Raw genomic sequence first — 16,035 nt, forward strand, 5'->3', positions numbered from 1 at the left:
CCTGGGGAGCCCTGTGTGCCTTCTGGCCGGGGCCCACCTAAGGGTGCACAGGCACCCTGCTCCCTCAACCCACCCCCCAGAAATGCCCCGCCCCCCCCTGCCTCCTGGGAAGCACTCTCCACCACCAGCCGCAGTCACACCGTGCCCTTGGTGGGGGGTCACCCTGGGGGCGGGGGCTGGGGACCCTGAGGTGGGCAGACAGTAGGGGAGTCTTAGGGAGGGGCCGGAAGGAGCGCCAGAGGGCGGGCAGGGGAGGACCCTGACCCCTGCTGATGGTAGTGGTGCGGTTACAGACCCTGAGGAAGAAGGGCTTCAACGGCTGCGACAGCCCGGAGCCCGACGGGGAGGACTCGCTGGAACAGAGCCCCCTGCTGGAGGACAAGTACCGGCGCGCCAGCGAGGAGCTGGACGGGCTCTTCCGGCGCTATGGGGTGAGCCCCACTCACTCTCTCTCTGTTGGCCCCCCCTCCCGGCCCCTTCCCCCCCAGGCGCTGCACAAGAAGCACAGGGAATGTGAGAGCCCTGAGGTGGACGAGGTGTTTGCCCTGACCCCCCAGACGGAGGAGAAATATAAAAAGATAGACGAGGAATTTGATAAAATGATGCAGAGTTATAGACTGGCCGTGAGTAGTCGCATGGAGGAGAGCCTCCCTGTGGTGCATGGTGTGGCTTTGCGCCCCGCCCCGGCCCTCGGCTGCCTCTGGTGGATGTTCTGCTCTGAGCCGTGTGGGGCTGCTGGTGACCACTGAGGACCCTCTGACCTTGGTTGTGATAAACCCGTGACCCTTGTCATGGAGCATAAACTGGGAGAGGCCTGGAGTGTCCCCCTCACCAGCAGGAAGTGTGTAGATGGCCTGAGATCCTTAGATGACTAGAAAGTAGAGAATGTGCTCTTTGTCCAGATCTGTTTGGGGAGAGGCCCCTCTCGGTCTGCTCTGACACCCCAACCCAAGATACTCAGTCGCACTGTTGAGGGGAGGCAGAGACTGCTGAAGGGGAAGAAGGTGAGGTGGGTGAACACCCTCTGTAGCAGGTGGACGGATGAGAGCTGACTATGAGGTGACGTCCCTATCCACGCGCTCGTCCTTGACAGCTCTGTGTGTGAGTTGGGGTCTATACTCAGGGCCTCTAACCTGCTCTCCGTGTGTCCTGCCTGGCTGAGGACTAACCCACCTCCACTAGGGGGGTTCTAGGTGTCCCGGGTCCATCTGCAGTGAGCAGAGTCTTCTTCTCATTCTCTGGGCCAGAACTGGATCCCAAAGCATTCCATCCTGTGTCCTTCCTTGGTGGGAGGGGCAGGCATGATTCCAGGGGGGCCCAGAGCAGAGATCGAGCTGCTGCTGGCCGTAGGACACACAGCCCAGAGACTATAGAGGAACCCCGGCCTGCCCTCCCAGGCTAAGGGGTCACCCTGGCCTGACCCTGCCTCTCCATCTTCTGTCTAGTCAGCTGTCCCGGCCCCCAACTTTGCCATGCCCGTCACGGTGCCCGTGTCCAATCAGAGCTCCCTGCAGTTCAGCAACCCCAGCGGCTCCCTGGTCACCCCTTCCCTGGTGACGTCATCCCTCACGGACCCACGGCTCCTGTCCCCCCAGCAGCCAGCACTACAGAGGAACAGTGTGTCTCCCGGCCTGCCGCAGCGGCCAGCCAGTGCAGGTGAGTGGTCCGATGGCGGGCAGGAGAGGTGGCAGTGAGGTGGTGAGCACGTGGGGACTCCGTTTTCCGCGGTGACCGTCCCACACCCCCCACCGCAGCACTCTACCATGTACCTGGCTCCTGAGGGAAGGGACTGCGGCTCCACTCCCTGTTCAGTTCCCAGGACGCACCCTGGAAGAGGGCATCCTGTCAGCTCATGGTTCTTTTTCCTCCAGGGGCCATGCTGGGGGGAGACCTCAGCAGTGCTAACGGAGCCTGCCCCAGCCCTGTCGGTGAGTAAAGCTGCTCTTCTGTCTGGGAGTGGGCCAGAGTCTGCCTGCTCAGTGGCTTCAGGTGTCCAGGGACCAGGAGGGACCTAGGTCAGAGGAGAGAAAGATCCCAGGACCTGAGTTGGTTGTATACAGAGTCTGAGGACTTTTAAGCCCCTGGATTTTTTTTGTCTGTAGCAGTGATGGGTGCAGATGATCAACAAAGATGTAGGCTTAGGGATTTCTGGGCAAACTGAGAACTCATCGACGTTTCCAGCTGGAGGAGAGATTCCAGGGTTTTCCAGTTGAGTTAGGGGTGTCTGGTTGGGGTCTGGAGGATACGAATGTCTGACGTTGCCGACAATAGAGGCATGGACTCACATACACTCTCACACACAAACATTCTCACTCTTAGGGAATATCCAGACAATAGGTGTGCACTTGTGAGCACACGTCTATGAACCACAGAAGAAAGACTGCTCCCTCCATGCCCCCCCGCCCCTAGCAGCTGACAGCCCCTCCCTCCCTGTGCCGTTGTCCGCTGGCGACTGTGACTTCGAATGTCACCATTGACGTCACCATGACATTCCTGCCATTCCCAGAGTGATCCGGGAATTGGGATGGAGGCAGCCACACACTTCCAGGGAAGCAGTGTGCTCTCAGGAGACAGAGCAAGGTGACACTTGTGATTGTGGTCACTCCCACATCTCTGGGGTCTAGAATTCTGCAGGCACCATGTGCTGCCTCCTTGGCAGTAGTTGTGTATGGGGCAGGAGATGGGTGAATACCGCTCCCCCCGCAAAGAAAGGGCCAGAGAAATGTCTGCAGACCTTAAGGGAACAGTGATCCTTATAGACTCTCAAGCACAGCAATAGAACGTGGTTTTGTGGCTCCGGACATATCACACCTCTGCCAAGCAGGCTTTGTTTCTGCCTCTGTAAATATGGCTAATGATACATGTCCTGTCTGTCTTGCAGGGTTAGTGTGAGGATTAAATACGCTGAGATGTATGTGAAGGCCCTGTGTTGGTTATGGAGTGTGGAACAAGTATAAAAGATGGTTATTCTGCTTGTTATTACCAGTCTAATTATGCGGGCAGCTATGTCACCAGCCCGCTAGTTCCAGTAACACCACCACGACGAGTTCATGGTGTGTCTTTCCTGGCATTCCCAACTCAAGGCAAGGGGAGCAGTCTGAATATTGATTTGATCTTATGACCAGGATCCTCACTGAGTCTTAGCTTTCAGGCTGCCGCCCTTGTACAACCTGTGTCTTTATGGGCCCGGCTGGGGGCAAGTGCTGGACTTCTGCCATCAGTGACCAGCTCCTACCACCCAGCCCCATCACATGTAGCTTGGAGGCATGGGGATGAACCTGATGATTGAGGAGTAAGGGGTGTTCTCCCCCTATTGCCAAGACAAGGTGGTTTTAGGGGGAAATTGGAGAACTCTGCCCCTACTCAAAACCTGAGCATGATTCTGAGAAGTTCTGGGTAACAGACCTTCTGGCGCAGTTAATAAGGATAAGTGGTAGGTCCATGTTTTTCCTTTTGCCCCTTTCTCTTCACCTCTCCAGGGAATGGCTATGTCAGTGCTCGGGCTTCCCCTGGCCTCCTCCCCGTGGCCAACGGCAACAGCCTAAACAAGGTCATCCCCGCCAAGTCTCCACCCCCACCCACCCACAGCGCCCAGCTTGGAGCCCCCAGCCGCAAGCCTGACCTGAGGGTCATCACTTCCCAGGGAGGAAAGGGGTTAATGCATCACTTGGTGAGTAGGGTGTTTGAACCAAGGGGCAGGGGCTGAGGAATGGAGAGTGGGGAGGGAGGACAAAGCTGACCTCCAACAGAAGAGATGAAAGTTAAGCAGCAGGTAGGACCTCCCAAGAGAATGTGGAATCGTGGCTTTTTATGAGCTCTTCCTCCCAAAGGGCCTTACGAGAGGCTGGAACACAGAATTACCAGCCTCACGGGGGGTGAAACAGGACACAAGGTGGGAGAGAGGTTCCCTGATGATAACAGGAGGATGAGAGGGGGACTTGCCGTCACAGCAGAGGGATGCGGGTTAGCCTGTGAGGATTTCCTCACTGGTGGGCTCTGGGATATAGCATCTTTGGAGATCAGTCAGGACGGTGAAGAGTCCTGTCATTCTGGGCCAGAGAGGTAGATGGGATGGCCATGGGGGCAGGGCTATGAGGGAAGGGCAGAGGACAGAGACTGAACCATCCCCTTGGTTTTATTTCTGCTCCCAGACTGAGGACCATTTAGATCTGGTAAGTGAGGCGGGGAGATGTCTGCTGCGGCTTTGAATCCTGGGCCCGCCCATTGCTCTGCGGTCCCCTCGCATGGAGTGTGTGTGTGCCTTTGTCCTTTCACCTGTGTGTGTGCGCCTGTTGTTTGGTTATCTGCCAGGAGTTGTGCTCAGTGCCAGATGGGATACAGAAGTGAATGGGGCGGGGGCAAGGGGTTACACATGCACGTGTGTGTACCTGAGTGTCTGTGGCCATCTTCATGTGATGTTGCGTTCGTGCACTCACCTCTCTGCGTGTGCGTGCACATGTGCGCGAGAGGCGAGTGGGCCTGCCCCAGGCCTCAGACCTCAGAAGTCCCATCTCGTTGTGTCCCAGAATGCCTGCATTAGGCCTCTGCCCTCTGACTACTCAGGCCCACCCTGGACAGGGCCCTCCAGTGGAGTGCCAGCCAGACAGGAAAATCGGCTTTCTAGGGGAAACTGAGGCCAGGCAAGGCCAGAGTTGTCCTTGGTCGTGGGCTTCCCTGCGTCCCCGTCTCTGTGCTCCTTCCTGCACACAGCCCGTCTTACAGGCACTCAGAGGCGCACACAGCCACTCTTTCTCTCTCACACGTGTACACACTTACATACTCACCCTCAGCCGGAGTGGGGCGGGGGCTCCTCCCTCCCCAGCTCCCTGACGGGAGGCCAGAGAGGCTGGAAAAGGCAGGCAGGCTTTGGCGGCCAACACGGCGGCAGTTTCGGCCCCAGTGTGGAGTTGGAATAAACAAGTGACTCAGCGGCAGATGGAGCTGACAGCCCCACACACGTGTGTGCGTACACGCAGGCACACGCCACGCCAGGCCCCGCATTCCCTTCACACATGCCAGCGTGCTTCTAGCAGGTTGTGTGCTGCAGCATGACGGACGGAGGACCAGCCAGGAGAGCAGTGGAGATGGGGCCCGGGCGGGCATTGGGGCCATAGGGCCGGCATGTGTAGGTGGGCGTGCATCTGTGTGCGCATGTTTCTCTCCGTGGATTTCAGCGTCTCTGTGCGCAGCCTTGTGTGTGTGTATCTCTGGGGCCTCCACGTTGAGGCATCCCACCTGGGCCTTGAGTTGCCCAGCTGGGCTTTGGAATGGGGGGCCAGGATAAAGCAGCCCACCCATCTGCCACCTCTGACAGACTGTTTTCTCCTGCAGAACAATGCCCAGCGCCTCGGGGTCTCCCAGTCTACGCACTCGCTCACCACCCCAGTGGTTTCCGTGGCAACACCGAGTTTACTCAGCCAGGGCCTCCCCTTCTCTTCCATGCCCACCGCCTACAATACAGGTGAGTGTTCATGTTACATGTAGCTTGGTGCAGTTGGTCTTGGGCTAGGGGTGGGACCACAAAGGGAACACAGTGTATTCTCTGGGGGCTGCTCCAATCTGAGGAAGGCTGTCGATTTGGGGGAGCCCCCAGAAAGTCGCACCCCATTCCAGTATTCTTGCCTGGAAAATCCCATGGACAGAGGAGCCTGGTGGGCTAAGCCCCTGGCATGAATGAGCACACACACACGCAAAGCACACCACCTAATTAAGGTTGCCAGATTTAGCAAATAGCAACATCAGATGCCATTCACATGGTGATGGTGTTCCTGGAACTGTCTCCAAGACATACTTACAGAAAAATTATTCATTGTTTCGTCTGAAAAATCAAGTCTATGTGAGTGTCCCTTATTTTTACATAGGACCTGATGGAGGAGAGCCCTGTCCTTGGGCAGCTCCCATCTGAGGTGGGCTGAGCAGCTGGGTGACTCAGGCTGACCAGGTCAGGGAGTGGGGAGGGAAGCATGTCCAGGTCTGGGAGGAGGAGGATGAAGAAATGAGAGAAAGGGAGGTGGTGGAGGCCCGAGAGGAAGCATGGTTAGGAAGATGTATCCAGCTTCCTGGGAAAGCCAAGTAGGGACTCCAGGGCAAGGTGGAGGAGGAAGAAGCGGGCTCTCAGCCTGATGTTGGCTTGGTGGAATGACGCCGGGGTAAGGGAGGAGGAAGTCTGATGAAGGTGGGGGAGGGGGTCTGAAGGTGACATGTCACTTGGTGACATGAGAGAGGTCTCTGGGTAGAATTCAGAAAGGACACCCAGTGCTTAGACTGTCTTGGGTCCCCAGGCTATCCTGGCCTCTGTCACCCACTCACACCCTCCCAGGAACAGTCTGTGACGGAACATCCTCGCCTGCATTCCAAGGTGCTGTGTCAGGAAGGACTTCCCAGTGCAGAAATGCCGTGTCACCTTGCTTCAGAGCATCTGTGTGGCTGGGACCCTGGTCTGTTTTTCTCACTGAGGCAAGCCTCTCATGTTCCTCAGCTTCTCTCAGCTATGAGTGACTTGCATCAGGGCTGTTCTGCAGTAAAATCAGACTAGACCAAAGACCGCTAAACTTCTCCCCACTCTCCAAGCCCCCATTCCAGAGTTGAGTCATACTAGGTAAGGTCCCAGACACCAGTACAGAGAGCCACAGAATCCCACCTCTTCCCTGTGTGTGAAAATCCAGAACCCAGCCCTGTGTGTAGGAAAGGCCCTTAGGGCAGGTGAGAGAGCTGGAGGGACCCTGGCATGCGTGTTGGGGTCCAGAGTTTATCACCTGGGTGTCTGCGAAGTCTTGTCCCTTGTATGTGCTCCTGTGTGTGTACGCACTCCTACGTTACCGTGTTCTTGGGCAGCTTTAGAGAGGACTGCTTCAGATGGTTGTACCCTTGGAGGCCAGTAGGAGTTCTCACCAGTGAGCTGTGGGTGGACAGGGGTCTCTGAGGCCCTTTTAGCCCTGTCAGCCGGGGCGGTTGCTAGAGGGCAGCGCTCAGGAGCTGCTGTTTACTCGAGAATCGCATGGTGGTGGTGTCCTGCCATCTTCTCGGGTCCTTCACCAGTCTCTGTGCAGCAGGAGGGAGCTTAGTCGGTGTCCGTGAACCTGGAACAGACACTCAGCAAAGCCAGACTTTAGACTCTACTTGTCAGTCTGGTGAGAAAGCAGATTCTGACCCTGGGCTGCCCTCGGAGCCCTGCTGAGAAGTGTTTGGGCTTTCTCACATCCTCCCGAAAACCAGGGGCTCCAGTTCCTCCTGCTGCAGGAGTAGTTAAGTAGATCTCAGTTTAAACAGCAGGTGTTTTCAGGTGACGCTCTGTATATAAACAAAAGCCCAGTGAACACACTGCTGTTTACCTGTTCACTGTTTACAGTCCCTGGCCCCAGTCCAGACTCCAGCTGGGGTGATCTGCCTCTGGTAATATCACGGGTAAGGGACAGGCCTGGCCCCTTGTTGACACTGGCTGCAGAGGTCTGGTTGTGGTCCTTCTAGGAGCAGACCAAGGGGTCAGGCGGGGAGTCAAGTCTGTAGGTAGACAGGGCGGGAGTGTGGTGGGAGAGTGCAGGACTGGGTGTGGCGTCCCTACCATTCACTGGCTGGGGGCGTCGGGCAAGGCACCACGCTCCTCAGAGTTGGTTTCCTTGTTTCTGAAATGAGTGTTTTAAAGAGTTGGTCCTCCGGGCTCTTGTCTGCCCTTGGTCTGCCTTTTAAATTTAACTGTCTCAACACTCCTGGCTAACATTGTTGTAAGACCAGAGGCAAGCATGGACCATCTCTAGAGTTAGATTTAAAGAAATAAAGAAGCCTGGGGTCTTGTCTGAGCTCTGCACTGTGACCTTGGGAAAGTTCCTCAAACTTGGAGGCTGCAGTTGCCTCATTGGTGAATGAATAATAACAGCAGGTAAATCTTGTGAATATTTACTATGTGCCAGACACTGTTCTCTAAGCTTTATATGCATTAACTCGCTCAGTCCTCAAAGCAGCTGTGTGAGGCAGGCAGGTTCATTGCCTCCGGTTTACAGTCAGTTAGTTCACCGAAGTCACATGGCCTGTACATAGAGGTGGCCAGGAAGTTTGACCCCATGGCTCGCGTCCTGCTCCTCTCTGCTCCATTGCACAGATAATCCTGTCTTCCCTGCTCCCGAGGGCTGGAGCAGACAGCCTTCAGGTGGTGTGGCGGGGGGCCGGCTGGTCGGTACGTCCTCCTCATCAGCCACAGTGCCCTCGGCCCTGTTCCTCAGGGAAGACGTTTTCTCAACAATCCCAAACAGGCTGCAGCATGAAATACAGCAGGGCTGTGTAAATTGTGAAACATTTCACGGTTCTGTTTGCTCTGTGACAGTGCAAACATCACAGTTTCTTCACTGAGACAGAGACATTTTGGAAAACAAGACATGCCACCTCATGGGGAAATCCACCAGACCCCAGGCGGTTGTCCCACAGGCCTATTTCCCTCACAGGCCCTCCTGGGCAGCAGAGGTGCATCCTCTTGAGTTTGTGGGTGCAGCAGCTGGAACCCTTGCTGCCACCTGTTCTGTGTGTTGGGGGCACACAGAGGAATGGTGGTTCTAGTCGTTCATTTCAGATGTGCCATTCACTTAGCCTTTCCCTCGACTCCCCTCTGTCCCAGAAAGGCACTTGGAACTTGGCAGTCGAAGAGATGACAGTTAGACATATATTAGACTTTCCCTACCTACCTTTTTCCCCTTCTTTTTTAAAATTGGCATTCTAAAAGTGATACCTCCACATGGCTGGGAAAAAAAAAAGCTCAACACTTGTTTTAAAAAACCACCTCTCTTTTACATTCTGTTAAAAAGCAGCACCTTGTGGTTAAGATTGGTGTTTCGTTGAGTGCTGTCTTCACTGAGTTCAGATGGGCTGATTTAATTATTCACAGCTATCATGAACAACTCCCCCCCACCCTGATAGAACTCCTGGAGGCGGCTCCCAGGGCGTGGGAGCCTCTGTCCTCTTTCCCACAGTGGGAGGCTCCCCCTCACTTTCCTCCCTCACGCTGTGCAGATTACCAGCTGACCAGTGCAGAGCTCTCCTCCTTACCAGCCTTCAGCTCACCTGGGGGGCTGTCGCTCAGCAACGTCACTGCCTGGCAGCAGCCGCAGCAGCCACCCCAGCCGCAGCCTCCGCAGCAGCCGCAGCCGCAGCCGCCCCAGCCGCCCCAGCAGCCACAACAGCCACCTCAGCAGCAGCCCCACCTGGTCCCCGTGTCTCTCAGCAACCTAATGTGAGTCCTGGGGGCCGCCCTGCCGGCGTCTGTGGCGGGAGAGTGACGGGCGGGAAGAGGAGAGGCCTTCAGAGACCTGAGATCCCTTCAGGGTTGTTGTCAGTGGACAGCACGGGAGCCTCTAAGGTGGCAGCCCTGGCATCCCTGGTGTAGGCCTGGGAGACCCACCTGAGCCTTGCCCCTAGCCAACCCGGGGTGGGGGGGCCCCCCAGGCTGCAGAAGATGACGTGGATTAGAAAGAAAACTAACGCGATTTATCTTCCTTCTTTTCCCTTCTCGCCACCCCCCCGCCCTTCTGGTCTCTTGTCTCCACCCACCTGTCCCCAACCCAACCCCACCTCCCATCTTCTCATTCTCTGTCCTTTCTCTGTCTGTGACCCGCCTCGCTCCTCCTGTCACTCACGTCCTCTCTCCTCTCCCCTGTACTCCACGCCCACTGCCGCCCCCCAGCCCGGGCAGCCCCTTGCCCCACGTGGGTGCCGCCCTCACAGTCACCACCCACCCCCACATCAGCATCAAGTCGGAACCCGTGTCCCCGAGCCGTGAGCGCAGCCCTGCGCCTCCCCCTCCAGCTGTGTTTCCGGCTACCCGCCCTGAGCCCGGCGACGGTCTCAGCAGCCCGGCTGGGGGCTCCTACGAGACGGGGGACCGGGATGATGGACGGGGGGACTTCGGGCCCACACTGGGCCTGCTGCGCCCAGCCCCAGAGCCTGAGGCTGAGGGCTCAGCTGTGAAGAGGATGCGACTCGACACCTGGGTACTGTAGCGTCGCCCCTCCTGTCTGCCGTTGTCTGCTCCACCAGGGACTGCCCCTTCAGCCCCCCAGCCTGTCTCGTCTCCCACCCACGAGGCCTTGTGGCCAGCTAGCCCTTCCGTCAGCCCTTACGGCGCAGGACCGGCACCCCTTTTCCCCCCGCCAGAGGCCCATCTCCCCGCCCTCCAGCATCAGTCCTTCTGCTTGATGACTTCCCCCTCAGAGCTGGCCTTGCCACCAGAGTCCTGGCCCTACTGGGAGAGGGGCGTGGGGGGCACAGAGCCCGTAGCCTGGGTCACGCCCTCACACCCCCTTCTCCATCTCCTCTCTTCACAGACATTAAAGTGACGATCCCCACTCCCCTCCTCTCCGCCTCCCTGATGAAGAGTTGACAATCTCACCGCCCACCCCTCCCTGTCCTGGGCTCCTCCTGCTCGACCCCCCACTTCCTTTCTTGTGCTCCGTGTCCTGTTGACGGTTACATTTGTGTATAATTATTATATTATTATTATTATTATTATATTTTTTTTAATTTGGATTCTCGCTTTGGAGAGGGGGATGCGCCCATCCCCTCTTTCTGCACCCCCCGCCATTTTCACTGGCTGAGAGGGGCTCTTTTTTGCGGGAAGGGGGGGACACTTTGCACGTTGTACACATATGCTGCAGGAGGGGTGGGGGGCCCGATAGGCCTTGGGAAAGGACAGGCGCCGAGCCCTGCATGCGGAGCCCTCCCACCCCCTCCCCCAGATAGAGGGAAATAACCAAAAAAACTACCAAACAACAGAAACCCCTTACAATAGACTGAGACCCCAAAGTCGGCTCAATGAGTGGTTTTGTGTTTTAGGGGGAAAGTGAGGCAGAGCTTCTGAAAAGAGTCTCTGCTTCCGAGCTGTTCTTGTGGCCACAGGCACGTGGGGCAGAATACCCAGGCCTGGGCCCCAAACGCCCCTGTGCACGCGCACACACTCTCCCATCCTCACGTGAGCTGCGCCTCCAAGGTGTGGAGGTGCTGGCCGAGCGAGCACTGGGGCTGGAAGGCTGCCTGGGGATCCGGGGCTGTCGGGGAGGGGTCTGAGGTGGGGCCCCCTGTGAAGCACAGTAGGAGAGAGACAGAGCCATGAGCAGAGGGCTGAGGAGGGGCCGAGGGCTGGGGCAGGGGGTGAGTTGGGCCCCCTCCCTTCCCCAGCGTTTTCTCTAAGATATACAGTGCAATAGCTCCCCGTCCCTCAGCTGACACCAGCCCAGCAAAGCTGGCCACGAAGTGCAGGGAGAACGGAACCGGGAGAGGGAGGTGGCTTAGCAGGAGACGCCTCCGGCACCCTGGGGTGTCTGAGGACCGCAACCCCTTGCATCCAGGGACTAGTGTGAGTGAGGGGACTCGCTCTTCCTTGCACGTACACATCCCCAGAGGAGTGGACATGGGCGTGGTGTGTGAGGGTGGGAGCGGGAACAGGAGGTCCGAAGGCCTGCCTCCCTTCTTCCCTCCTTGCCCCCCTCCTGCCCTCCTCCAGCTCCTTCCGCTCCTGACCCCCCCTCCCTGCTCTTGGCGCCCTCATTGTCTCGCTACCTCCTGCCCCACCACCCCCAGGCCGCATCCCACCTTCCCTCTTGGCTACTGTAATTGTAAATAGCAACCTTTGGAAAACGTTAGCAGTGTAACAGTCCAGGAAACTGTTTTTTTGTTGTTGTTGTATTGATATGAAATGAGATTCTATTTTTGTCAAAGTATATTGTAATAATAATGACTCAAACGGCCCGTACTGTACAGACGAGATTCTTCTGCTGTTGTTCTTGCTCCCCTCCCCTCCCCCCAAGTCCACCCTCTCCGCTGCCTCCCCAGTGGGGGCAGCCAAAGCGTGGGGTCCAGGGACCTCAGGCTGGATCACAGATCAAACTGGAGGGGGCAGGCCCCCAGCCCGCAACCCACCACCACCCCCTGCCTTCCAGGGCCTGGCCTGGGTGACGTGGCAGGCAGACAGAAGCCCAGCTCTGCCCAAGGGGTGCAGAAGGTAGAGTTAGGCAAGGCCCGGCTGGTTTTGTGGCAGGTGAGTTTCTGCCTGCCTCTGCGATCCAGCCACTTGCAGTATTCCAACGCTTGGAGCAGGGAAGGAAACAGAAGCGGAGGGGTTCGTGTGACCGCACAGGTACCTGAGCGTGTTTATGAGGGCACCTGGCATTTACATGTCTGAGTGTACCTTTGTATTTATGTGTGTGTGTGTATGATTGCATGGGTGTTCCTTTGTGTCTCTGAGCCCGTCTGGGCATGTATGTGAATCTCCGTGTGAATTGAGCTCTGAGGGCGCACGCGCGTGTTTGTGTATGTGCACGTGTGTGCCTGAGTGTGTGTTTACAGAGGGACAGATGGCTCTTGCAGCCATACAGCCCTGGCTTCCTGCTCTGTGACCCTCCTTCCTGAGCCCCACTCTCTTTTCTCTGCTCCATCACCTGTTCTCACCCTCAACTCTAATGTTTATACTTCAGTTCAGGGGGATCTGGCATTGGCCCTCTTCGCCTCTCCCTGTAACCCTACCTCTCCTGCAGCTCCACGCACAATTGTCCACCCAGTGCCCACACCTTTATGCACAGGTCCCTCTCCTGGAGTTCTCGCTTTCCCCCACCCCCATCCTGCTTTTAGGATGACGCTCAAATTCTTCTTCCTCTCTGAAGCTTTTTCCTTGCTGGGGCAGTCATTCTTCCTTATAGCTTACCTGCCCCCCGAACACCTGCCAGTTGGGCACACACAAGCATGTCCAGTTTTCTGCAGGTTCCTAGAGGGACCGTCAGGAATAGATGAGACTTGATCAGGACCCTGAAAGAAGCCAGGGTGTAGCGCATGCATGTGTGCGTCCGCAGAGCCTTGCCAAGCGCCTGGCATGCAGCCAGCGCTCAGTTAATGATGAGTGGGTGAAAGGTGAATGATAGGTGCTCAATAAACGTTGAATGGCTGGCCTTCCCTTCTCAGGCTATTCCCGCCATCAGTCCACCCACCTTTCTAGGCTGGACTTGGCCACTGTTAGACATGGGATGGGGGTGAGGGCCCCTGCAGTTCACGGTGCAATATTCACCAGTTTTGCCCTCTGCCTTGTAATGGCAAACCTGGCTTTTGATTACCATGTGTGGATGTGTATGTGTCCTTTTCTTTCTATCCCTGGGGGCAGGAGCTGATGTGATTGAATATGTGACATTTCTGCAAGTCAGTATCCCAAAGTTTCTCTTGGGGGTAGTGGGCTCCTGGCCGGCCCAATGAGCTGGTCCTGAGAACCCAGATCTCAAGTAGAGACTTCATTTCTTCTTCCTCTCACAAGCCAAATTTGCCTCCACCCACTCCTTCCTCCAAAGAACTGGGCACTTGCCAAAGTAATCACTGGAGTCATCCATTGCCCCTCCGCTCCCCAGGTTTCCCACAGCTTTCAGGGATAGTGGGCAAGAGGACCCCCCCTTCGACACACACCCCCCCCACAATGGAACACACCATTTCTCCTCCCCCCATCCCCCGGCAGTGCACTCAATGCAGCGAGACTGACCCCTGACCTTTATCCAGCCCTTCCCACCTTGAACAGGAAGGAAGTAATGCACCTTCTCTTGCTGATTATTTATTTGTTTGGAGAGACAGAAATGATGTAAAAGTGTATCTAGAAATATCTATATCTATATATTTTTAACTGACTTCTTTGGAATCCCCTGGGGTGGGGTGGGGGGTGCAGTTAGGCTTTCATGGAGGAGAGGCGACATGGAGCCTGGGAACGCCTCATCTCCCCTCTTACCACCTCTCTCCATCCCCTGAGCAGTTGGTAGAAGGAATGGGATTTGTATGGGGGGAGGAGGGGCTGGAATGTTATATGGAGAATCTGGATTCTCTCTGTCTTCCCCACTCAAGTTCCGGAAGGAAGGCGGGGAGGCAGAGGGAGGGGGAGACAGGCCGTGGAGGTGCCCCACCCCCAAACCCGACAATCACCCACACTCCTGGGGCTCCTCCTGGGTCCTGGGCAGGGCGAGTCCAAGTGTGTGGCTGTTGATTTGTTTTCAATATTTCTTTTCGTGCTGTATGGTGATGCTTTCTTAGTATTCTACACAATAAGAAAAGACAAAGTCCTCGAGATTCTTATGAGTTTTGTTTGAAAACTCTTTCACTATATTTGTTGTAAAGAGGTTTACTATTAAAAGAAAAAGAATACACGTTTCTGATACTTCGGCCTGGGTTCTGGTTTCTTTGGTGCGGTCGGCTGAGGAGGGGAAGGAAGGGCTGAGTGGCCCTGTCACGGTGAGAGAACATAGCTTCCCCTTGGCAGGAAAGAATGGTGGTTAGCCTGCCTGGTACTCAGCATATCTGAGGTGGGGGTTTCAGGTGAGAATTTCTTCCAGATGCTCTGTCAGAAGCAGAGGCAGCCCAAGGACTAAGGAGGGTTGTCTGGTTAGAAGCAGGGAAGGGAAGAACAAGTACTGCTCAAGGCCAAGTCAGGAATGATTGGAGTGTGTGTGGTGGAGGAGTAGTGGGGTAGAGGACCTTCACCTACTGAAAATTCTTCCACAGGAGCAACTTACCCAGGCACTATGTTAGGCACAGATGGATTCCGCGTTCACAGCACCCACAGAGTTCCCTCCAGCAGGGGCCGCTGCCCCACCCCTTTTGAAGTGCTTTTAACAGTGAGGTGGAGCCTCTCTCTGCCCTCCTCACTACCCCAAAGGGCTTCCCCATCTGCCTTTCTGCAGAGGCTGGTAGCTCTTACTCTGGCAGCCCCATGCCCTGCACAGCCAAGCGGTGGGGCAGATGCAGGGGCTGTGGAGGAGAGTGCATCTGGTGGGCTTGTTGTTAAGTTACTAAGTCACTTGCCATCCCATGGACTGTGGCCCACCAGGCTCCTCTGCCCATGGGATTTCCCAGGCAAGAATACTGGAGTGGGTTGCCATTTCCTTCACCAGGGGATCTTTCCCACCCAGGGATCGAACCCACATCTCCTGCATTGGCAGGCAGGTTCTTTACCACCGAGCCACCAGGGAAGCCACAGGGAGGGCTTGGCTCACTACTAACGGGGTTTGGCCACTCCTCTGTACCAGGCTCACATTAGGTGCTGCAGAGGCAAAGATGGAGTGTGAAGGGCTCATATACTACGGTGGAGACGGGCCTGCAAATGCCTAAGACCCACAAACCGTGGTTTTCATGCTTTGGTTGCTGCAATTGCAGGCACCACAGAATGTTTTCATTCCTTGGGTTCCTCATCTGAAAACTACGGTGATCTGTACCAGTCCTACCTCCCTCTCAGGGTCATTACAGATTTTGCCTCTCTTCCTCAGCCGGGGCAGAGGTGAACAATGCTGAGCAGGAAAGGGATTAGAAGGTACTGTCTTTCAGATGAGGCTCCCCTGCTGGCTGGCTATGACAAGAACAGCCTTGACCTCACACAAATCCTGAGCAAAGCTTTGTATATCCCATGTCTGTTCCTTAGGCTATTTGGCCTGCCCCATCTATAGTCACAGGCCCCTGATGTCCTGGGTGGGCATTACTGTTGCTCACGAATATCTCCTGTCCTCTTCCCTTCCTAGGCACTAGAAGACTGTTTCCCAGTCCCTGTGTAGTCAAGTGAGGTCATCAAACTAGTTCTGGCCAATGGATTACACTGGAAGTAATGTGTGTCACTTTCAAAGTCAAGCTGGTAGGTGATTCTCTGAGTGCTCTTTGCCTATTGTGGGAGCTGTAGAAACACATCAAAGCAGCCTGGTGACTCAGCTGCCTTAAGGTGTTGTCCGGCACCACAGTGGACTTTTGCGTTAATCAAAAATAAGTGTATTAAGCCACAGAGATTTTATTGCGTCTGCCATATAACCTATCCTGTCCTGATTAATGGAGTATCCATTCACACTGGGACAGCCTTGAAGCCCCATCTACTGCATACCTGCTATGGTGTGGTAGTACAAAGATCTCTGGATGTGGCACAGTCTAGAACTAGTTCAGCTCCTAGTTCTGCTGCTTACCAGCTGAGTGACCTAGAGTAATCATCTTCCGCCCAAGTGACAGTGTCATAAACTGGAATACAGAGCTAACAGCTGCCTGTCTTCTCTAACCCCA

General features: G+C 55.8%; 1 protein-coding gene across 6 annotated transcripts in view; it reads left to right on the forward strand.

Moving 5' to 3' along the window:
* The window catches only part of MEF2D (myocyte enhancer factor 2D), a 38,851-nt gene extending 24,693 nt beyond the window's left edge, over positions 1-14,158 (forward strand). For 3 of the 6 annotated variants that reach the window (XM_065901962.1, XM_065901955.1, XM_065901948.1), the window contains exons 4-12: positions 294-431; positions 1,446-1,656; positions 1,872-1,928; positions 3,480-3,670; positions 4,152-4,172; positions 5,332-5,461; positions 8,998-9,217; positions 9,668-9,974; positions 10,308-14,158. In XM_065901962.1, the coding sequence (XP_065758034.1) occupies positions 294-431; positions 1,446-1,656; positions 1,872-1,928; positions 3,480-3,670; positions 4,152-4,172; positions 5,332-5,461; positions 8,998-9,217; positions 9,668-9,974; positions 10,308-10,319 (1,287 nt within the window). In that variant the 3' untranslated portion in view covers positions 10,320-14,158. Of the gene's footprint in view, positions 1-293; positions 432-488; positions 624-1,445; positions 1,657-1,871; positions 1,929-3,479; positions 3,671-4,151; positions 4,173-5,331; positions 5,462-8,997; positions 9,218-9,667; positions 9,975-10,307 lie in introns of all 6 variants that reach the window. The other 3 variants (XM_065901971.1, XM_065901986.1, XM_065901980.1) reach the window with 3 other exon arrangements.
* The last annotated feature ends 1,877 nt before the right edge of the window (positions 14,159-16,035 follow it).

Source organism: Muntiacus reevesi, chromosome 1, assembly GCF_963930625.1.
Source record: "Muntiacus reevesi chromosome 1, mMunRee1.1, whole genome shotgun sequence".
Lineage (NCBI taxonomy): Eukaryota > Metazoa > Chordata > Mammalia > Artiodactyla > Cervidae > Muntiacus > Muntiacus reevesi.